Source organism: Misgurnus anguillicaudatus, chromosome 12 (genome assembly GCF_027580225.2).
Source record: "Misgurnus anguillicaudatus chromosome 12, ASM2758022v2, whole genome shotgun sequence".
Classification (NCBI taxonomy): domain Eukaryota; kingdom Metazoa; phylum Chordata; class Actinopteri; order Cypriniformes; family Cobitidae; genus Misgurnus; species Misgurnus anguillicaudatus.
In genome coordinates this window covers 29,565,430-29,590,708 of record NC_073348.2, presented here as the reverse complement: position 1 = coordinate 29,590,708, position 25,279 = coordinate 29,565,430, and the positions used below count along the sequence as shown (strand labels likewise).

General features: G+C 38.0%; 1 protein-coding gene across 28 annotated transcripts in view; it reads right to left on the bottom strand.

The window, feature by feature from the left end:
* The window catches only part of dlg2 (discs, large homolog 2 (Drosophila)), a 277,202-nt gene that overhangs the window by 217,633 nt on the left and 34,290 nt on the right, over nt 1–25,279 (bottom strand). For 25 of the 28 annotated variants that reach the window (XM_073874328.1, XM_073874330.1, XM_073874341.1 and 22 more), the window contains one exon: nt 23,161–23,228. In XM_073874328.1, coding sequence (XP_073730429.1) covers nt 23,161–23,228 — 68 coding nt within the window. Of the gene's footprint in view, nt 1–10,160; nt 10,525–15,626; nt 15,877–23,160; nt 23,229–25,279 lie in introns of those variants that run through there. The other 3 variants (XM_055208329.2, XM_055208339.2, XM_055208332.2) reach the window with 3 other exon arrangements.

Sequence of the window (25,279 nt, the reverse complement as noted above, 5' to 3'; positions counted from 1 at the left end):
GGGACTATTTTCGGGCACTACATAATATCATTGCGCCGCCTGCAGCCATGTTACGCCGGCAAAGTCCTTGATTATTAAGCCAGAATGAGAGTATAGTTCCTAGCCATATATGCCTAGAAAATCGCAAGGTTTAATTTTCTTTCGGTCTTAGTACATGATGTAACTACAGAAGAGTTAAGTTTTAAATAGGAAAAATAACTTTCTGGTTATTTTTAAGGCACGATGCCTATGGTCTAATCAGATTCAATGGATTGTGCTAAACTATGCTAAAAGTGGTAGCGCCAGACCCGGCGATCGGCTGAATGAATTCCGAAACGGTAAGAATCAAAAGCCTATTTAAAAAAAAAGTGGAGTGTCCCTTTAACCTCAGCAAAGGCTTTATTGTGTAATAAATATCCTATTAATGTTTTAATGCAATAACATAAAATTTAGCATATAATAAAAGAAATAGGAACACAAAAGACTATGAGGAGAAGGTGTTTGGTGTTTTAGTGAACTGTTTGGGGTAAATATGATGAGATCCAATAACTGTATATCCAGCACAGGCCTAAGAAACAAACACAAGTCACTTTTGTTGTACATGAAAGCCAGCAGAGATGAGATTATGCTTCATTATTCTCTGATAATTATACAGTCTGGGTTTCCCTTTGGAAAACAATTTCTTTGTTTTCAAAAGGCTCAACAGTTTTTGATGGGGGCTTTATTATAAGAAAATAAATAGGGTTCATTATTTCATATGTCCTATACAGTTATGGTACTATAATACTACAGCTAACCTCAATTACATCATCATTAAAAATGGTCAAAATATGTTCCCTAGTTGTCACTGTGGCAGTACCATTTCAAAAAGGTAACATATGAAGAGTTTCGTTGCAAAACGAGATAAATCCATTTTTTAACATTTTTGTCAAAACATGTTTATTATTATGTTATCATGTTATTATTAATTGGAATGCACAACCAAAAACCGAGATTTCTGAACAATTAAAAAAAATGGTGGGTTATCTCGTTTTGCAACTAAACTCTTCATTTATAGTACATATGGTACCAAAGAAAGCTTACTAGCACCTCAAAGATGCATAGTCGTGTCTCAAAGGTGCATATTTGTACCAAATGTATACACATATTTTGCCCCAGTGATAGAAGAGGTACATAGTTTGAACTTTTTGTCTAACAGTGTACCATAATTTTTTTTATGCACTTTTTTTTCACTTGTTATGATTACATTATAAGTGCATTATTGGCTCAGTACAATGACAATGAAGTCAAATCTGGTCTCATCTATTCAAGTGAAAACTAATCTTACATCCACCATGTTAAAAGCTTAAAGGGGGGGTTTAATGGTATTTCAAGCATTCTGACTTATTAATACAGTTATAGAGTTGTTTCCGCATGCTAAACGTAGGCAAAGTGTCAAAACGGCAGTTGGACGTGTTACAGAGTATTTCTGTGCCGAATGCATTTCGCCAGGGTTCGTACAAGTTTCGGCTAGTTTTTTTCGATTATGGTTCTAACTGACGTTTCAGGGGTTTTCGATACGTATCACTTCTTTATATGGGCTTCCACCGGAAAACTTCCCCCGGAAAACCCCGCCCACCCGTCAATCAGCGGGAAACGCTAGAGCTGCTAACAGCTTATCACGCCACTCAGCTTTGTTTAATTTCAAAAGTCAACAATGGCACGAAAGAAGTGTGTTTTTGGATGTAAGGAGAAGACATCCAGCCTAATGGAAACAATGGATATAGTTTATTATCCAGGGTAGCAGTGGAGTTTTGCGTGTGTGTTTGATGCGGTGGGTTTTCCCAACCGGGTCATGACAAGTTACACGCGGAAAAAGTAGAACTTCTGTCTAATGTTGGAAATAGTCGCGTGCATATTATATAAATGACACGAACATGTAGTGAATCATCAGTTAAAATGGTGTTGTATAGTGTTGCATGACTCGTACTCCCTCCTCCCGCGGTATAACTCCTCCTTCTTGATTTTTTCGTACGTTATCGGAAAGATTCGGTAAAGCTAATCTTTCTTTTATAAATCTGATTAAACTAAAGACTCTTCAGAGATATAAAGGATGTCATACTACTCTATAGGTACTCCAGATTAACATCAGAAATGCAGAAACAGGGTGTGTTACGTAAGCTTTAAGGAACACTTGAAGGCCGCTCAGTTGTCCCATCAATAAGGTCAGATGCCCACCAAGCATCTCACTGAATCCTATTTATGTGTTAACAGCAATTTCTTGTGTCATGTGCCTTATTTTAGACAGATTTGCTAATTATTCCTTGAGGAGTCTTTGTTGTTTTCATAAGCATATGTGTATTATCTTTCTGTGTCTGCATGCAGACAGTATCCCAAGAGGCCTTTGTAAATTGTTTCTATTAACAGCTTGTCAAAGCTGATCTCTTTGACACACTACAAGATGTCAGAGCGTTTTATTATCTGCATCCAGGTACTGACACCAAAGCAACTGTAGAAACAAAAAAAATATTGCATTTACATGTTAACTTCGCATCACAGTTTACTGGTGCACATTAATACAGAATTTGACGATGTTTTTCTATGCCTTAATTTACAGTCAGAACTCTCGAAAATTTTAATATTACAACCACAACTCTTAAAAGTCCTTCTGAACAGCTGGAATTGTGGCAGTGCTTCCTTAATCCTGACCAATATGTGAGCGAGTGGATGTGCAGCCACTTGACGTTAACAGTGTTTAAGCCAGATAGGCATCTCGCCCCTAAACTCATATAATTGGCTGCCTCTTGTTTGTTTTTAATTTGCAAACATGCCAAGACAATCACATCCAAACAAATGAAAATGCATGTGTGTTAGAATCACACTTTATGTACACATAGCTAATGAATGCTGAACACTACTGTGCTTGGCCTTGGCTCTTGAAATATTGGCCAGGTACATCTTCAATTACAGAAGGAGGATTAGGGTGGGCTCTTAGAGAAGCAAGGGAGCTTTTCCAGAATCCTGAACTCAGCAATTCTGCTAATCTTCATCTAGAGACAATAACAATGACACATTAACCTTAGGACTAATTAGATTATGCATGAATGTAATAAAACTGGCTGGTATTACAACATTTTCCAGAATGAAAATCTTTACATGGTCTATTACTTTAAGATTATTTTAGGATACTTTAATGTATACTGTGGTACTGAAATTTGTGTCATTGTATTAATTTTATGGTACTCCAAGGTGCAGGAAATGCCATACTACCATATTCCACATCAAAAAAAATTAAAAAAAAATTAATATATATATATATATATATATATATATATATATATATATATATATATATATGTATATGTATATGTATATGTATATGTATATGTATATGTATATGTATATGTATATGTATATGTATATGTATATGTATATGTATATGTATATGTATATGTATATGTATATATATATATGTATATGTATATGTATATATATATATATATATATATATATATATATATATATATATATATATATATATATATATAGTTTTTTTTAAATGCTATAAATCTATTGAATCAATATATGAATGTGCATTCATCTTTGCCATGTTATATTCATTTAGTTGACAAGTGGTATACACTGATTAAAAAATAAACATTAATGGCATTAATCAAAACACTTACTTTGTCATATTAATAACACTGTCATTGCTGCTGTCATCATTGGGACGTCGTCGCTGAACTTTTTTGACAGCTATCAGCTGTAAAATGTTTTGGTCCTGCTCGATTTTCGTTGACTTAGAGTAAAATAATGAAAAGTTTTTCATAAGATCCCCTGGGATCAATGTGTTAGCATGACAGAAGGTTGATGCTGTCGTGTGAGAACAAGCAACATCCAGCATTTTTACTTCGCCTGAGTGCCTCTCACGTAAATTATTAGATTTTGATTTCTTACCCGCCACAGAAAACAACAAAGGTTTATCAATGCCGTCAAATTTATTATTTTGTTTTTGTTTGTTTGTTAACTCTTTCGCCGCCATTGACGAGATCTCGTCAATTAAGAGAAAACTCTTCCACGCCAATGACGAGATTTTACGTCTTTCCGCAATACCGCTAATATCCACTTCCTCAACTTACACAATCCGGAAGTAGCACCTCACGTGAAAGAGAAAGAACTCCGTGTATGTTTTAAAGATCGCTCTGCATCTGATCTCTATCAAAAGTCCTTCGCAAAAATGGAATTATCTCAGCTTTTTGCTCAAAATTGGTTGTTTTTGAAGAAACCTACCCATGTTTGAGAGGTGATTACAAGAGAACTAATGAAGGTAGGATGAAACGGGTTTTTTTTTGTTTGAAAGCGGAGGGTCTGTTCTTTCATTTGATATATTGTTTGTTTATATATTTAAAGAAGAAAATTTTCTGGAAGGCATTAAACTTTTGTGAAAATCATGAAAAATGGTGGCGCTGGCTGGCAACTTTTAAAAAAAACGCTGGCAGGGAAAGAGTTAATCACTAAGTACAAAGTAGATGAGAAAAACTGTGATTCCTTTTATATTCAAAGCGCCGCCATTATTATTTACAGTGCGTGTAGTGGTGCGCTGTGATTTGTTGAGTGAATTCTGCAGAGGAGGAGGACTGGCATTTGTTCGCGGTTTGGAAAAAATGGAGAAAAGATGACAGAATAACACAGCGGATATCAGACTTTCCGTAAAATTAAGAATGTACTTTTTAATACTGACCAGATACAATACTGATTTTGGGGGTAAATACATATTTTTAAATGCCGTTTATCGCGTTTTAAAACCAACCTTTTCATTTGTTTGGACTTTGGATGTCTACGGTGTTTGTCTATGGCATTGTATATGGTATATTTTGGTCTCATTGGACTACATTTGCTGTTAAAATTAGTCAATCTTAAAATCACATTTTACTAAATCCACTAAATACGCATTTGACTGATCCACACTAAATCCTGTATAACCTTTTACGTACAACAATAACCCTCTTTCCTAAATAGGGAAAGTACTACAAGTGTTTAAATGACAAAGATAAACAACATATACTACGCATTATAAGAATAGGTAATAAAACCCTCTAACTCCTCAAAGCATGTATGCAAGATCCATCTGACACATCCGCTTGAATGAATGAATGAACAGAAAAACTGCAGACATATTTAACTCTATAAGATGCCTATATGAGACAAAGAGCTTGATGGCCATGCAGGGCAGAGAAATTTATGAGTGTTAACCACGCGGGTGAACCCTGGAACCCACGTGGTCCAAAGGAGGAGAGAGAGGAGGATGAGGACCGAACGATGCCCTGCTGGGGTGGAGGCAAATATTAGCATTATATCACCTTTGACCACGCCACTAAAAACAGTTGTGCTAGGGGGCTGAACACATGCATACAGTGCAGCATCAGCTTTCAACGTGCGGGGGATGATATTCTCTCAGCCGTAACCTACTGAATGCATCCCGCAAACTATTACGTAATATTAGCTAACCAGAAGAAAGTGGAGGCAGTCGCAGAGAGAGAGAGAGAGAGAGAGAGAGAGAGAGAGAGAGAGAGAGAGAGAGAGAAGGGAGAGAGAGAGAGAGAGAGAGAGAGAGGGGAGAGAGAGAGAGAGAGCGAGAGAGAGATCATTGCATGCAGCTGTGGGAGGGGGTGGAGGGCGTTGGATGCGCTCGTACACTTCATCGTAACTTAAAATAGAAAGAACTCACACAAAATATTTACAGCCAAAGTGCAAAAAAAAAAAAAAAAAACTGAGAACAGAATTGCTGGAGGAAAGATTTCCTGTGAAAAAGCCAAGCACAGTAACAGTAAACTTGTATAATATAATTACCTCTTGTGAGGGAGGAAACTCTCTACAGAGGATGATATTGTTTTTATGGTTATGTCTTCTGGTGATGTGCTGACAAATTTATGACTTTCTGAATTTGCTTTTTGAAGGTGTTGTTCAACTTTTATTATATAAATCAATTGTTAACAAGGATAATTTCTTGATGTACACTGAAAAAAATGATTCATTCAATTTACTCAATTTTTTTAAGGTAGGTGGTTGCAATCAATTTATTTAAGCTACATTTAAATAAATAAATAAATAAATAAATAAATAAATAAATAAATATATAATTTTTTTTTCTATTTCTTTGTTTTAAAGCTTTTTTGTAGCTTAAATAAATTGATTTCAACCACTTACCTTAAAAAAAATTGTAAATTGAATGAATCATTTTTCAGTGTACACATTAGGCTGTGGTTTCCACATGGGCCATGAAGTTCAAATATGACATTTCACAAACATTTCCCCAACTACGTTTCACCCTTTTTACATAGTTTCCTGTTTTATGGTGCTTTAAATCATCAAAAGTGGATGAAAAGAGACAAGAAATAGTCCATTTTGCATTCTTCAATTGCCTTTTAAAGCTTGGAATGACTTTTAATGCAAATTGAAACCCATTTGATTGTCAATAGCCATCTCATGAAATATAACATAAATCATTACTGTAATGCAATAAAAACATATTTCATGCTGATTTAAAAATATATTAATATACAAAAAAATGTATGCATTTTAGTAATAACAATAAGCGACGTTTAATTCGGGAAAAGCTTGATTTTCCAAAAAAATATGCAACAAATCACAATATTTCAGCTTGACTACAAGCACATGTTGGATACTAATTATATTTTACAGTAAGAATTTTGAGAAAAAAATCCCTTAAATATTCATGTTGCAACCCTGAACTGTGTCAAACATTATGATCTTTGTTAAACTTACTCTATTCATGAAAAGAAATTAAAGACATTTTCACTCGCATGCCTTTTTCTTTTTGTGTAAGATAAACCCTATCCACCTCTTTCTTCAGATTAAAGAGATCACCCTATGAGCTCTCCACAAAGCTTTCCAGGGTGCCACCGATCAGCCAGAGCTCAGTCAACAGCATCAATAGTAAATTGCTACAAAACAGGATGGTGCTCCTTTACCGCAAAGCTTGTTTGCCTGGGCTGTGAATAGCTTCTGTGTAGTTTTGTGTAGATTTAATCAACAGTAAAAATTGCATATTCGCTTTGGAAGTTTAGAAGAGTAAATACATTTTTATTGGATTGTAAAAATAAATTAACATTTACATACAAAACTAGTTAACCGCTAGTATTTAGAAGTCACTTTAAACTGAAATAAAAATTAACTGTAAAGCTGCGTGCACATCACCAGCAACTAACTGCAAAGCATGGCGATTTCAACAGTGACCACTGGTGACAGGAAGTGGGCGTGTCTAGCGATGCACCAAAGTTGAGAACAGTTCAACTTCATGCAAATGATGAATGGCTATCATTAGCGACAACCAATGAGAGTGAAGCAGTGGAGTTCACGTCATCCGTCTTTCGCCATTTACTGAGAAGACAGTTACTCAGTTGTTTACAGTTGTTATTAGGAGATTTAGGACAATTAGAATTAGGAACGCCTCCTAACGACCTCGTTGAAAAAGACAGGCGACACACAGCCACAAAGTCAGGCTTAATTAACAAGACTAAATACAATTTTGACACAACCACATATACACAACTTGGCATAAAAATAATTTACAATGAGCTAAGCACACACTTAAAGGATTAGTCAAAAAAAATCCCAATAATTTACTTACCCCTATGTCTTCTAAAATGTTGATGTCTTTCTTTGTTTAGTCAAAAAGAAATATATATTTTTTTAAGAAAAACATTCCATGATTTTTCTCAATTTAATAGACTTTATTGGACCCCAACACTTTACAGTTTAAATGCAGTTTATCAATACAGCTTTAAAGGGCTCTAAACGATCCCAAGCTAGGCATAACTGTGGGTTTACACCAGATGCGAGTTCAACGATTTGCCCGAGTAGATTACATACAAAGTTAATGCAAAGACGCCATCAGACGCGTCCTGGCGTGGGGCGATGCGAATGACGTGATATGGGCGGCGCGTTTGCCGTGAAAACAAGCGCTATTCGCCTCATACGCGTCTTCGCCCAAGTTGAAAATATTCAACTCGAGCGAAAAATTCGCATGACACGAAGTTAAATCTCGCGAGTAATCTAGAGCGAGCAACGCGATGCGATTGCATGCTTTGCGTTTGGTGTAAACCCACTGTAAGGGTCTTATCTAGCAAAATGATCAGCAAGAAAAAAAAAGTACATTTAAACCAACACTTCTCGTCTTGCACTATCCTTGTGACGCGCCAGCGCAACCTCATGTAATGCATCATGATGTCAGAGGTCACGCTTGACGTTGACGCGCGTCTGGAGGTCTGGTGGCGCGAATGAGGCATTTCGTAGAGTGGTAGACGCGATTCCGGCTAATTCGCACGAATGGCGCAAATTGAGTGTTGCTGGGGGAAACGCGCAAGTTGAAAAATGTGAGCTTTGGCTGAAAAATGCCAAATCAGGAATTTGCTCTAGTAGTGACATGATTACAGGAAGCGACAGAGTCACATAAGCCCCTCCCATTACACAAATTTCCGTGTGAATGCCTTGATGACTAGTATTTCACGCATCGCTTTCACGCGAGAATGAAGCGAGTACACTCAAATTGTTCAAGCGTCCAACTACGCGCGGTAGACATGAATTTGACAACTCAAACGCGTCTGGTGTAAACCCAACATTATGCCTCGGTTGGGATCGTTTAGAGCCCTTTGAAGCTGCATTGAAATTTTAAACAGCATTTAAACTGTAAACTGTTGGGGTCCAATAAAGTCTACTAAATGAAGAACAATCCTGGAATGTCTTCCTCAAAAAACGTAATTTCTCCTCAACTGAACAAAGGAAGACAAACATTTTGGATGATGGGGGGTGAGTCAATTATCTGGATTTTTTTTTTTAGAAAGTGGAGTAATCCTTTCATTTTCCAGTGGGCCACAACTACTGGAACCAACATATTTTACTGGAATATGAGCATCATATTTCCTGACTGAAGACAGCATGAAACATATGATTAATATAACACTAAGTTAAACAAAAATCAATTACAGAAACTCTTCAGCATCACCAATAAGCCTGTGTAACAACAGAATGACCTTTACACAAAAAAGTACTAGTACCGCGGTTACCATGCCAACATTTTTTGGCCACACAAAAAACATACATAGTACTATGAAGAACCTCAAAGTGCCATATGCATACCAAGCATATGTTAATCATTCAGATACACTGTAGTGTATTATATCAAATCACTATGGGATTACCACCACTGCACCATGATACTGCAACAGAATGAATGTGGACAACAATTTAAGAACCACAATGTTAATAAACAAGGCTAGAGGGTTTTTATAAAGATGGAAACGCATGAAATGTAATGACTATTTAAAAGCTGCAGCATTGAAGAGCTGCCCATTCATCTGAAGAAGATCCACATTTGCAATTCACTGCACAGCCCCATGCTGCCCGCATTACAGTCACAAGAACACCTCCAATATACAGTTAACAAAGCAGGCAAACAGAAGCATTAATATGTGCTGAATTACAGATGCAATACTGATTGAGAATGAGAGAGAGACACAGACAGCCACAGAAAGAGAGAGATAGCTATCTAAACAGCAAGTACATGCTATCCTCTCTCCCCTCGCTCATTCATTCAGACTAGAATGATTTGTAAACACACAGAAACCATTAAACTGAGCAGGAACCCAAAGATCAAATTATCCATTCTGTATATTTAGAAGCTTGTAAACAGATCAGCTCGGCTCCTGTGATATAAACCCCATTAGCTCGAGAAGAACTGGAAGACTGGCAGTACTCAAGCCTTTAATGCCACTCACAGGGCTCCTCGCCCAGATACCTGCATCATAGAAGGCGGGAAAATCCAATAAAAACCTTAGTTTGTTGATGGACTGACCATCAATAATGTATTTCACCAGCGTCGTGCCTGGGAGCTAAAAGGTTTGCTGTGGGGTTCGTGAACACCCTTTAAGTTTCCAACAAGTTTATGACACAATGCTTTAAGCCTGGGAATAAGTTATACAGTGACATCGGAAATTCAGGAAACTTGCAGTCCGAATAAGAAAAGAAGACCTTAACATACAACATAATAAAATCCTCAGTAACTCCATAGCTCCACATATAACTCACACATATACGATCGAGAAAAGAAAAAAAAACCAGAAAATGCTTCTTCCCTTCCTCACACTCCTTTCTCATCCTCTCTTCTGCGCTGCGCTTCTTACCTTAGTTGTAACAATACACAGGCAATCCATCCTGAGCCAATTAGCTTAAACTAGTTTCCCATCATCAGCACCACATTAACAGATAGAAGGATCAAAGAGAAGAGATTCAGAGAGAGAAAGACTTGAGGCACGGCTGACAGAGACACGAGTCCTCGCATGCGTGCGGGCATGGTCTTGCGGTAGTCCTACGGCGCGGCGCCTCTTCGCGCTATCCGCTGCTCAGCCGCATGGCTGGGGCTCACACTGCTGCCTCTGCTGCTGATGCTGAGTGAGATCACAGAGCATCCCTCCTCCTCTGGGTCTAACGGCACACGCGCGCACTCACGCATATGAGCGAGAGAACAGACACGTGCTACTTTCACCACTCAATGGCGAAGGTTTCCCACTCAAGCCAACCGCATCGACACTGAAACGTGATTATAGCTCTTGTTTTTGGTGTTTGCTGTTATTTCATTTAGGTGTTTGCATTTTTGGTTGTCTAAGCTGATTCCAAAGCATGTGTGGGGGATTTGAGTGTGGGAATGAATCTTGTGATTTGTGGGCAGTATGAAGGGTTTAAAAAAGAAATATGAGTAAGCATGGTGACCATGACATCAATCATGCTTAATATTTTACACATACACTTTCCTTTTTTTATATTTCAAGCCCATCCACAAACTGACAAACTGTTCTACAGATCGCGTTTCGTCCCTATGTTGTCTAATGGTGTGTTCAGACCAGCCGCAGTAGAAGCGTCAAGCACGAGTGATTTCAATGTTAAGTCAATGTAAAGACGCGTTGACGCGCGTCTGGAGGTCTCGCGGTGCGAATTAGGTGTTTAGCATGGCGCGGTAGTTGCGATTTTTCCTTATTCGTGCGTCTAGTTCACACGAATGGAGCGAATTGAGCGTTGCCGCGGCAAACGCGCGACTTGAAAAATTTGAACTTTGGTGGAAAAACGCGGCGTGTTAACCAATCAGGAGCTTGCTATAGTAGTGACGTGATTACAGGAAGCGAGCGGAGTCGCAGAAGCTCCTCCCATGACGCGAATTTCTCGATGACTAGAATTTCATGCGCGTGAATGAAGCGAGTAAACTCAAAATGTTCAAGTGACAAACTAGACGCGGTACACACAAATTTGACGCCTCAAACGCGGCTGGTGTGAACCCACGGTTAGATGATGACATGTTTGCTCTGTGGCAGCTATGCACATTGACGTGTTTTTCAATTGATTTTACAGTGGATATGTACATTTGCAGTATATTTATGTCATTTTACAATTTTAACTACATTTCAAAAACGTAAAATCTGTCAAATAAAACGGTAAAATTCTGTAAAATTACAGTTTTTTTATGTTGTAGCTTCGCATTGCTTTTCGAAATTGAGGTTGGTTGCAATTCGTTAATAGCCCAAATTACACATTTAAATGTATATACCGTATTTTCTGGACTATAAGCCACACCTGAGTAGAAGCCGCATCATTCAAAAATGCTTATTAAAACGAAATAACATATATAAGTCGCAGTGGACTATAAGTTGCAGTGGACTATACGTCGAGTTTATTTAGAAAATTATTTCACAAAATCCAAGCCGAAGAAAAGACATTTAATCCGGAAAGGCAAGTTATTCAACTGAACAATAGCAGGCAGAACAGCAGGCTGAATAGATTTCTGTACGTTAAAGTAATATTATCAGTTATTTAAACGATAAACCATAGCATACAGAAATTACCTGGAAATTAACCGAACAAGCTAACTAGTGAGAGGTTCGCAGACTTGTCATTCCGCATCACAGAATCAATAGACGGTTTCATCGGACGCACCTGCGGTTATGCGACACGCGTCTGGTTCGAACTTTACTTCCGGTTTCAGTTTTTTTAATGGTCCGACTGAATTCTTGAACAAATACCTCGTAGAAAATGTTTTGGTTTCCTAGGCAATATACATGTTGTTTATTTTGCTTGTTATATAAATAAACTACGTTTAAAGTACTTTGTTGTTATTTATTCTTAGCGGAGTTTACTGGAAGTTACGTGTAGACCACGAACGCCGCTTGTTTATGTTGTTACTGCTGAAACCGTCTATTGAATTACATAAATACAGTAGCAGCATATATAGCGGACTCTTGTGGCTGTAGACGGTAATGTTGTCTCTTGCCTCATAAATGTCAAAATTTATTCATACTGACTTACAAGGCACACCTGACTATAAGACGCAGCACCAGCCAAGTTATGAAAAAAAAAACGTGGCTTATAGTCCGAAAAATACGGTAACTGTTGATACATTAATTTCCCAATAGTAAAGCCTGGTTATGATACATGTGTGATATTCCAAGGAAAGATAAAATGGAGAGTAATGATTTATTAATTTCTACTACTGAATAAAATATCTCCAATACACCCAGACACATACACAAGACAAATACATACTATCTTTCTCTCCCCTCTTATGTCTGCTGGTAACATCACAACTATATCAGATTTCTTCATTAAAATTCTTGTAAAGGGAAATCACTGTAGCTAAATAAAGAAGGTGATAATTCACTACGTGTAGAGAGGCAATAGTGCATATTCACTGTGCCACAGCTCTTTGCCAACTAGAGGTCTGTGAAGGAATAAAAGTAGATTCAGATGTGTTGATAAGAAGTCATATTAAACTATATTATTATTGACACCCTTCAGGTAGACTGGGAAAGGGAGGAAGAAGTAAAGCTTTAATTCTCTTATTTCAGCAGAGAGAAAAGAGCTGAAACACTTCATAGAGATCAGGACTGATATTTCACACAACATCTGTTCTTCATATCATATCATATCATCTTTCCCTGGTCACTGAAATGACTAAACAGATAACAGAAGAGAGCTGCTTACAGCACAAATCAAATAACAAGCATGTAATCTTTGTGTGCTGTTGTCAGATAAATAAAAGAGTCAAAAGGAAAAAATGTACTGTAACTGTAACATGCAGTCTCAACCTAACCAGTAGGATGCATTTTGTCCCAGCGACAATCCAACTAAAGTTATAGGACTTTTACTTAGTTAAATTTGAATATTTAACCTCCTAAGACCTGGTGTGTCTACATACGTGGACATCATATTTTTTGTTGTTTGCACCATAATACTTAATTCTTTGTAATTGGAACCTGTTGTACACAAACAAACTGTTTCATGTTTAAAGACAAATTTTTGGTTATTATATTTATTGGTTCTTCCTAACCCCAAATAGGTGGAAGAAATCTAAAATGCAAGCCAAACCAAAGCTCAGGTCTTATGCTACGTACACACCAAACATGGGGCATCGCGTTACTCGCTCTAGATTACTCGCGGGATTTAACTTCGTGTCAATATTTTCAACATGGACAAAGACGCATTTGAGGCGAATAGTGCGGACGCATCTGATTGCGTCTTTGCAATGACTTTGTATGTAATGTACTCAAGCAAATCGTTGAACTCTCGTTTGGTGTAAACCCCATTCACACCAGACACAGAAGAGGCGTCAAAAACGCGCTATTCATGCGCAGTTGGACGCTTGAACATTTTGAGTTTACTTGCTTCATTCGTGCGTTAAATTCGAGTCATTCGAGACATTCAGGTGGAAATTCGCGTCAAGGGAGGGGCTTCTTCTGCCTCCGCTCTTTTCTGTTACTTGCTCTAGATTACTCATAGGTTTTAACTTCGTGCCATGCAAATTTTTCGCTCGAGTTGAATATTTTCAACTTGGGCGAAGACGACTAGGCGAATAACGCGTGTTTTCACGGTAAACGCAACGCCCATATCGCGTTATTCACATTGCCCCACACGAGTACGCGTCTGATCACGTCTTTGCATAGACTTTGTATGTAATGTACTCGCGCAAATTGTTGAACTCGCGTCTGGTTTAAACCCACGGTTAGTGTGCATTCACACCAGACACGGAAGGGACGACTTAAACGCGCTTGAACATTTTGAGTTTACTTGCTTCATTGACGCGTGAAATTCTAGTCATTGGAGACATTCAGGTGGAAATTCACGTCATGGGAGGGGCTTCTTCTTCCTCTGCTCACTCCCTGCATTGCGTTACTCGCTCTAGATTACTTGCGGGATTTAACTTTGTGTCATGCAAATTTTTCGCTCGAGTTGAATATTTTCAACTTGGGCGAAGACGCGTATGAGGCGAATAGCGCGTGTTTAACCAATTCCTTGGGCGAAGACGCGTATGAGGCGAATAGCGCGTGTTTTTGGTAAACGCACTGCCCATAACGTGTCATTCACATTGCCCCACGCGAGGACGCGTCTGATTGCGTCTTTGTATGTAATGTACTCGCGCAAATCGTTGAACTTGCATCTGCTGTAAACCCACGGTTAGAGGCAGCAAAAACGCGTTATTCACGCGTAGTTGAACGCTTGGAAATTTTGAGTTTACTCACTTCATTTGCGCATGAAATTCTAGTCATTCGAGACATTCAGGTGGAAATTCGCATCATTCTGCCTCTGCTCGCTCCCTGTAACCACGTCACTACTACAGCAAGCTCCTGATTGGTGGTTAATGCGGCACGAATATCCGCCAAAGTTTTTTGAACTCGCACGGATCACGCTGTAATGCTCTATTTCCTTCAGCGCTGTGAATATTTTTTATGGTGAATATTATTTATTATATAAATAATATTCAAAATTTATGTAAAAATATGAATACATTTGGTACCAGTGTGGTACAATACTAATATAAACTTTTTAGGTGCAAAAATTTACTTTTTGAAAGGGTACCAGTGACCAATTTTTGACCTTTTTTCTGACAGTGCACATAGACCTCAACACAATAAACTTGAAATACAACAAGGGAAACAACTAAATGACCATATAAAGATGAGCAGGATGAACAACTCCTTTTGACAAGACAAAAAGTTACTAAAATGTGACAACAGCAAACACAAACAAAACAAAACTGGCAAGCTGTCAAACCATAAAACCATATAAATTATGTACGTGTACGTGCGAGTGCATAGTGAGAGAGGAGCAAATGGAATTAATACATAAAACTTCAGTATAGTCAACCCAAAAATCTACATCAAGTAAATATTTGATCAGCACTATTTACATGATTTAAACATAATTTTACACTGCACACATAATTTAAAGTTATTAGGGGATTGACGTCTTCACCGATTTAGATGGTGACAGCTTATAAATGACCATAACAGAAATATTAAACCCTGTTTTTTTACCAGTTTTTCAACAAGCAACTAAAACTAGCATGCTTTATCCACACATGGTTTAAATATTAAAGCTTTGTCGTTCATACACTACCCATACATAATCACAGGACAAAGGTTTTACTGCATGCAAGCATCTTTAAGGACTTGGAATAGCTAACGTTTATTAATGCGACAGATCTAAAGTGGGAACAAACATACACTGACCGGCCGAGCAATGCCTCTCTCTCTTACTCCATCAGAAACTGCATTATCATCCAGACCTGGAATTTCTTTCATCTTTTCTCTTCCTCTCAGTCTTACCTGCGGTCTGTACAAAACCTGCTCCTGAAACTCCTCACGAAACAGGACCCTGATCACGGCTTTCATTCTGCAACCAACCACGCTATGGCCCCTGTATACAGTACACAGTCTCTCTAAGCTCTCCAGCAGACGGATCTCAAAGCGGATTTGAGTGATCACATTATGAGAGAGAGAGTGCTTTAACTTTCTCTCTCAAACACTTTCCCACAGACGCATGGGAATCATTAAGAAATGGGGTCGACAGGACATTCAGACCGAACGTCTTACGAGCAAACGTGTACTTGGCCGATGAGCCACTGTTTTGATGCCAAGATCTGCTTTGTTTTCTCCTTAAATGAACTCCTTGTGGAGGACTAGCTCTCTGGCTGCTATGCTAACAAGCCGGGTTTTACGAGAAAAGCTTCTTACATTCACAAAAAAGCTTGATTCGGTTAACAGAATCCAGATTTTTGTTCTTGTTTAACTAACAGGTCTAAAAAAAACATGTGCTAAATTCTGTACAGCTGTTACCTTAAAGGGATAGTTCACCCAAAAATAAAAACTCGGTCATCATTTTCTCATCCTCATGTTGTTACAAACCTGAATGAATTTCTTTTTTCTGATAAACACAAAAGAAGATATTTTGATAAATGATGGTAAGCACACAGCTGATTGTAACCATTTACTGTATGGAATTTAATAGGTACCATCAACTGTGCGCTTACCATCGTCATCGTCAGTCTTTATTGATTGATGATTGGTTCTTTTAACTGGAAGGCGTGACTTTCATCGCCAAAGTGGCTATATTAGGCATTGCATTTCGTACCATTTACAGTAACAGCAGTGCTCAATCTTGTAATATATCTAGTATCTTTCATGAAACATGCATATATTTCACTTACGTGTGTATATTTTACTTGAAATATGCAAGAGAAATGTTTTTTAATCAGTAACAACTATTTAAAATAGTTTCAAAAATACTTTTTTATATTAGTTGATTGAATCATGACTACATCAGGTTATGCCAAATAAAGTATTTATACAATTATTTGTTACCATTATTTATTTTGTATTGAGGTATAAAAAATTATATGGTATAATGGTAATAAACAGTATCAGTAAATGTTAAATGAAAACACCACCATTTTACTATGTTGTTACCTCAACTTTTTTTAGATACCCAATAGATTAAATGGACAACTGTTGTTTTTTTTAGAGTTTGAGTGATGTCAAAAATGTGACCAGTCACGGAAAGTAGGGACACAAGTCGGATCTGGGCCATTTTGAGTTATTCGCAGATTCTGAAAGTGCCGTTTCTAAGCTTTCCAACGATGTGTAACACATGAAAATCTGATAACATATGGAGAAGTTGTGGCCATTTGAATATAGGAACTCAGAAATACTCAAACCGAGAAAATCGAGACGAAAGAGCCTCTTCTTTCCAGCTGGGGGAGACAATAGGGCTCATTTACATCTCATTAAGCTAAGCCATACCCTCTGTAAAGCCGTTTTGAGATACTGATGTTCTAGCATCATGTAGTATTTTATGACAGAAGTCCAAATGACAACATGCAAAAATAAACATTGACTTTTTACCTTTGTGTTGATCACAACTCGAATCCAGTCTGTTTCAGATTATCCAATGACCATTTTGTCCACAAATGCGTATAATCCGTGAAATAAAGATGTATAGTCTATATTGTTGACATCAGATTTCGCATGAATGTCTAGTAATACAACATAATATACAATCTGAGGACTATTTACATCGTAACATGTAAGGGTATATGATTACACTCCGTTAAACACGTGAACCCGCCTTCAAAGTTAAGTTTTTATTTTATAGGTAGTATAACAGATCATCCAAACAGCGCCGTCGAAAACGTGACGTCCTTTAAAGATGTTACCAATCGCTCGCTCGTTCCTCCATCAGCCAATGACTTCATGGAAAATATTGATAGACAAAACATGTAGCCAATTATATAATGAATTCAACAATCTTTATGTAAATTCTGTGTGTTTGGACTCGTGCTGCGCTGCAGGAACTGACAAAGAAATGACGACAAAGTACCGCGAGAGCGACTCGAAATTAAACTACTCGGAAAGATTTCTTGAGGAGCTCTCGCGGTACTTTGACGTCATCCGACTGCGGCGCCGCATAAAGTCAGTGACGCGGGACTGTTATTTGTTCCGCCCCAGCTTCTTTTATTTTTCTTTCGTTTTGTGCGCCGGGCTGCGCCCGAGCTTTACAGTCTGGGGAGACGCACGCTATACGCTTGAAAAAACAACAACTTAGCAAACATATCTGAGGAACAGGGCAGCCGCGTCACTACAGTCACGTGACTTCGCGCTCGAGCCGGAAGAGAAGACAATGCTGAATAAAGTCGTAATTCTGCTATTTTTGGAACAAACTGTATTTTCGATGCTGCAACACGTTCAAACTGACCCACTGATGTCACTACTTTGGACTACTTTGATGATCTTTTTATTACCTTTCTGGACATGGAAACCATACATAGATTTTCAATGAAGGGGACAGAAAGCTCTCGGACTAAATCTAACGTTAAAACATCTTAAACTGTGTTCCGAAGATGAACGGAGGTCTTCCGAGTTTAGAACGACATAAGGGTGAGTCATTAATTACATTATTTTCATTTTTGGGCGAACTATCCTTATTTAGTAGTCACGCTGTTCCCTTTGGGGGCGGAGGCGAAAACACAAGCTTATACAGTATGTAAATATACACAGACAATGACGCCCCCCGCTGCACGCTAGAATCTCTGGAAAAACAAGCCTATTTTAACCGCAAAATGTACGCTTTTAAATATACAAAAACTGTTATCTCAAACATGGAGAGGCTTCTTCGTGATCTCAACTAACAGATTCTCCAATAAAACGAAAATCACAAATTTTGAAAAAAAAACTTTGTTTCTCATTTTCTCGGAACTTGTGCTGCCGACTTGTGTCCCTGGTTTCCGTGACGGGTCACAAATGTTTTACTTCAGATTTTCCAAGAAATGAAAGTATGAGATTTTAAAGGAAAACGCCACCGTTTTTCAATATTTTACTAAGCTCTTACCTCAACTTAGACGAGTTAATACATACCTCAATTTTTCAATGCATGCACTTCATCTTTATACAGCACGTCGTGAATGTGTTAGCATTTAGCCTAGCCCCATTCATTCCTTAGGATCCAAACAGGGATGAATTTAGAAGGCACCAAACACTTCCATGTTTTCCCTATTTAAAGACTGTTGCATGAGTAGTTACACGAGAAAGTATGGTGGCACAAAATAAAACGTAGCGATTTTTTAAGTGGATAAAAAAAAGAAAACCATATTGTATGGCGGAAGTTAAGTTTGCAGAACTTCGACCTTGTGAGGATTGCTGGAGAGATGAACCCAAATGCAGACGATGTTGGGGGTGAACATGAAAACACTTTAATTAACACTGACAAAACAAAAGCCCACATGGGAGCAAAACATACATGAAACACGAAATACTAACAGGTGACTTAGACTAAACTTGACAACGGTACAAACACTATACAAGATGACACATGAGTGACACAAAACGAACGACCACAGGACTGAGAACACGAGGGCATTAAATATGAAAAACTAAACAGGACAACAAGGGGAAAACAGGTGAGGGTAATGAACTAATGATTAAATGATGAGCTGGGAGAACAGGGGGGCGGAGACAAAAGACGAGACCCCAGAGGCACATGACCCAATATACAAGGTCATGAGCCTCCACATAGAACATAAGGCTGTCAGAACCCTGCCATCATACTAAAACATAAATATAAAACAAGACTCTTATGGCAGGATCCTGACAGACCTCGGGCGCAGTAATATTGAGAGAAGTTTGAGCGAGAGGGGGAAGTTAACAGTAGTGATGATGTGCAAAGATAAAGTACATACATTAAAAAAAGATAGGTATGTATTAACTCGTCCAAGTTGAGGTAAGAGCATAGTAAAATTTACGTTGGTGTTTTCCTTTAAAATCTTATACTTTCAACCTTGGAAAATATGAATAAACAGAGTAAAACATTTTTGACATCGCTCAAACTCTAAAAAAAAAACAACAGTAAATTTCCATTTAATCTATTTGGTATCTAAAAAATACTGTGATAGAGACCTTAGTAGTGCTTTTTTAACATAAAGTACTATTTCTTCTACTTTTTTCTTATCATTCACTTTAGTTCTTCAAAAAGTTCAAAAGCATCTGCAATGCATGCTTCACATTTTGTATTTGGACTTGCACAATGCACAAAATCAACACTTTTAGGATAAGCAAGATTAACAGTTTATTTAGGCTATCTCTGATACCTCGTGCTATATTAGTGTGTGTATTTGTGTGTTTGTGGCACCTGAGGCACACAAGCTGTAACCAATTACAGTTGGTGCACCTGTGGGCAGAGCTGCGCTCTCATGTGAACTGACCTGTGTGTGTGTGTGTGTGTGTGTGTGTGTGTGTGTGTGTGTGTGTGTGTGTGTGTGTGTGTGTGTGTGTGTGTGTGTGTGTGTGGGTGGGGGTGTGTGTGTGTGTCCGCGTGCGTGTGTATAAGCACGCCTAAGGTAAGTTGATAAGCTTGCCTCAAAAGACCCTTAAGTTGCCCACTTGAGAAACAGAAGATGAAGGGAGGTGTCGCAAATTCATTCAGCACGAGTAAAGCTTTCTCTGCAGCCTGTCTCACGGTCTGAATTTATTTCCAGACATTTCATCAATTTGGTCTTTTTCTATGATTTCCACTATATTTAGTTTTTGTCTTTCTGTCTGCCTATTATTGTCTCTGTCCTCTTTTCAAAGACAGAAAACCCACAAACGTATCAAACTCGGAGTCCTTGGCTTCGTCTTGAGAATATGTGGGTTACGTATTACACAGATTCTCCAACTAAGGTCTTTTATTCTTACAAAGCACAAGTGATCTCAAACTGACTTAAGGTCAGAACGATCATATATTTTGCCACCCTACACTGAAAACATAAAAAGGTTTTCCTTTGCAATGCTCTTGTAGGTATGTTTGTTTCTTGCTGCTGTATAAATGCTGAGAGCATCTGAGCTGGCTGAGTTAGACAGTGGTGGCAATTACTGGAGATCAACACGCCTCCAAGCTGTATTCGGGAAAACGTAGAAACACACACACACACACACACACGCACGCGCACACACGGAGCTCAATCTTCGATTCTAGCCACCCACTATTAGTACTACCAGACGAAATGCAGACAAAAGCTGCCAAGCCTAAAGGCATCAGTCTCATTTTAAAGCAGCAGATTGTTGCAATGCAGCAGAGTTTCCAGATCCTAATATATTTTGGGATTGATATCGTATTATGTGTACTGTATGAGTGGAGCATTATTTAGTTACAGATACTTTCAAATTTTTTTCCAAATGTGTGACATTGTCTGTGAAAACGCAATTAAAGTCTTTTTTGTGATTAACCATTTTCTACATAAAATCATTGTACATAAAATAAATAACATTCTGTGAAAATACAACCTTTATATCTTTACCACTGACTGAGTATGGTCATGTCAAAGATTGTGATCAATGTGAAATCAATGATTCAAAAAATCTTTGATGCTCCTAATGTCATAATTAGATTATAAGACTTTAAAGCGATAGTTCGTCATTTTGATTAATTTTGTGAGAAAAATATCCGTATTTAAAACTTTACAAAATGTAAAAATAACTAGCTTCCAGTAACGCTAGAATCTAATGCTGCGTTCACACCAGCCGCGGTAGAGTGATTTCAATGTTAAGTCAATGTAAAGACCCGTTTACACAAGTCTGGAGGTCTCGCGGTGCAAATGAGGCGTTTAGTGACACGAGTTGAAAAATCAGAACTTTGGCGGAAAATTGCGGCGCGTTAACCAATCAGGAGCTTGCTCTAGTAGTGACGTGATTACAGGAAGCGAGCGGAGTCGCAGAAGCCCCTCCCATGATGCGAATTTCTGCATGAATGTCTCGAATGACTAGAATTTCACGCGCAAATGAAGCAAGTAAACTCAAAATGTTCAAGCGTCCAACTACGTGTGTGAATCCAGCATTAGACTCCTCTGCATTCAGGAGAGAGTATTAGCCAGTCCCTCCAGAAAAACGCGATTGTGCGATCGCACGATTTATTGCATAATCAGCCAAAGTCCGCATATTTATGCGGGGCCGCATTTTTTCCAAATACGACGCACTTTTGCCCCATTAATTACAGATTTCCGCGCACAAAATAGGCTTGCATGATTTTATAATCCCCGCATTTTCGTAGCAAAAAGTCACATATATATTAGCAGAAAGTTGAAAAATGTTGCATTTAAATCACACAAGCGCAGCCGTGTCCTCTGTTGCCATGGGAAAGTTATGAAGTGACGTGATTATGTGACGTGAACATCATTGCAGCTTTTGCAAGTTTCCGCAGTTTTTGCAAGTTCCGCAATTTTCGCAAATTCTTTAGACTTGATCTCACGAGAATTCGTACATATTTTATGAGTTGGCTAATTCGTATGAATTCATACAAAGTTAATCGTGCAAATACCTACGATTCTTATGAAAAAAAACAACAACAACGAAACCAAACCCCTAACCCCGCACCTAACCTCAACATCACAGGGGTCAAGGTAAATCGTACAAAAACATACAAATATGGTCGTATGCATTAATACATATTAGCCAATTCGTAAAATATGTACGGATTCTCGTGAGATAGCGCTGGTTTGTATAGCGATGGACATATGTAACTCAGATAGCTTGAGGTTAAGTAAATCATGGGGTAATTTTCATTTTTGGCCGAACTATCCATTTAATCTGGATGCCACAGAAAGGGTCACATATACCAAAAACATCTGCATGCATTTTCTGAAGAAATTAGTTCTTTAGGACCTGGAATCTCAAAAAAGACACATTTTTTCATACAGTGAAAGCTTATCTAAATTTGGAGTTTCTCTTATATTACAGTCCTGGTGGAGCTTGATGTTCCCATGCTAATAAGTGCGAGGTAATTAAGAAATTTCCTTCTAATAGAAGAGGACTCTATCAAACAACTGTCAGCTGTACTGCACTGATAACTTCAACACTGCAGTATAAACAGCATGGGTGTAGAAAAGCCATGATCATATACTGTCCAAAAAAAATTGCCCTTAGCTGTCACTGGGGCAGTATCTTTTTAAAAAGTACACATTTGTACCTAAATATGTTTACCTTGAAGGCCATATAGATATCATGGTACAGTTGGAATTGAGCCTATGACCTTAATGGCACTGCAAGCTGCACTCTTCCAGCTGAGCTATAGAAATAGTTGTTGGCGACATGAATAAACACCAGCACTACAACCCGTCATATCAATTATGAGAATGGAGTCATAAAACATTCATTTCCAACATTTTCATTGTTTAATCAGCAGCACATTCATTGTATCAACCGCCCATCAAAATACATATTAATTACCAATAAAACAGCAGTATTTCTGTCTGCATTACTCATGCATGTTGTGCACACAGTGCCATCTGTCAGAAAACCGAAGAGAACGTACAAAGGCTGCGTGTGTGCCTCTCACCTCGGCATTGGTGCTTTGGGCGGCTGCTTCTTCCACTGTCAGCTCCATGTGGCCTTCCTCTCTCAGCTGGGAACAAAAAGAGATACACTTTTAGCAGCTCTTTAGATCTCCAGCATCATGGACAGCTGCAGTAAATGCATTTATTCACAAAATGTAGATAAAAATCTCATCAGGAATTAGACAACAGGAGTGCTGATATATTTTATAATAGAACTTAAACATTTGTGATCGTGTCTGTGAAATCCAGGCTATCAATCAAGTCTCATACTCTAATAATGAGATTAGGAGCAACAACGTTTGATTTCACTCATTGATTTCAGTCTTTGACATGACCTTACACTTTCAGAAATAAAGGTACAAATGTTGTCACTGGGACAGTACCCTTTCAAAAAGGTACACCTTTGTGCTCAAAGAGTGCATATTAATACTTCAAAGGTACATATTGGCAGTTCAAAGATACATATTTGTACCTAAATGGTACATATCAGGACCTTTTTTAAAGGGTACTGCCCCAGTGACAGATTTGTACCTTTATTTTTGACAGTGTACTCAGTCAATATTAAAGATATTAAGGTTATATTTTCACAAAATGTGGAGGTATTTTAGTTGATGGAGACAAAATATACAGTAGTTGCTAATTTGTCAGAAATACTGATTCAATATTACCTTCGTATTTGTTGAACTGTTGTATAAACTTGTATACGGATGTGTCAATACTTGAGCATCAATAGTTTCATGTCCTATGGTCTAAATAAAAATAAATACCATGTCATTTTAAATTAAAATTTTGCATGAGAACAAGTTTAAAAAGTGTTACTTAAAGGAATAGTCTACTCATTTTCAATATTAAAATATGTTATTACCTTAACTAAGAACTGTTGAATCATCCCTCTGTCATCTGTGTGTGTGCACGTAAGCACTGGAGCGCGCTGCTACGCTACGATAGCATTTAGCTTAGCCCCATTCATTCAATGGTACCATTTAGAGATAAAGTTAGAAGTGACCAAACACATCAACGTTTTTCCTATTTAAGACGAGTAGTTATACGAGCAAGTTTGGTGGTACAAAATAAAACACAGCGCTTTTCTAAGCGGATTTAAAAGAGTAACTATATTTTATGGCGTAATAGCACTTTTGGGAGTACTTCGACTCGCCTGAAAAGTCCGTTCCCCTTCTCACTCTCATAATGGGAGAGGGAGGGTGTTACTGCGCCGAGTCGGAGTGCTGCCAAAAGTGCTATTATGCCATACAATATAGTTACTCTTTTAAATCCGCTTAGAAAAGCGCTATGTTTTATTTTGTACCACCAAACTTGCTCGTATAACTACTCGTCTTAAATAGGAAAAACGTTGATGTGTTTGGTCTCTTCTAACTTTATCTCTAAATGGTACCATTGAATGAATGGGGCTAAGCTAAATGCTATCGTAGCGTAGCAGCGCGCTCCAGTGCTTACGTGCACACACACAGATGACAGAGGGATGATTCAACAGTTCTTAGTTAAGGTAATAACATATTTTAATATTGCAAATGAGTAGACTATTCCTTTAAAGGGATAGTTCACCCAAAAATGAAAATAATGTCATCAAAATACATTTTGGTCCAAAAATAACAAAAATTACGACTTTATTCAGCTTTGTCTTCTCTTCCGCGTCTGTTGTGAAGTGCATGCGCGAGACTAAAGTCACGTGACTGCAGTGATGCGGCTGACGTGTTATCTGGTGCCCCAGCTGTTTTTTATTTTTATTTTTTAGTCTCGCGTGTGCGCTTCACAAGAGAATACAATGCTGAATAAATTCGTATTTTTTGTTCTTTTCGGACAAAAATGTATTTTTTGATACTTCAACACATTCTAACTGACCCACTGATGTCACATGGACTACTTTGATGATGTTTTTGTTGCCTTTCTGGACATGGACAGTGTAACGTACATACATTTTCAATGAAGGGTCAACAAGCTCTCGAACTAAATATAAAACATCTTAAACTGTGTTCTGAATAAACGGAGGTCTTACGAGTTTGAAACGACATAAGGGTGAGTCATTAATGATATTATTTTCATTTTTGGGTGAACTATCCCTTTAAGTAATACTTTTTAAACTTGTTCACAAGCAATATATTA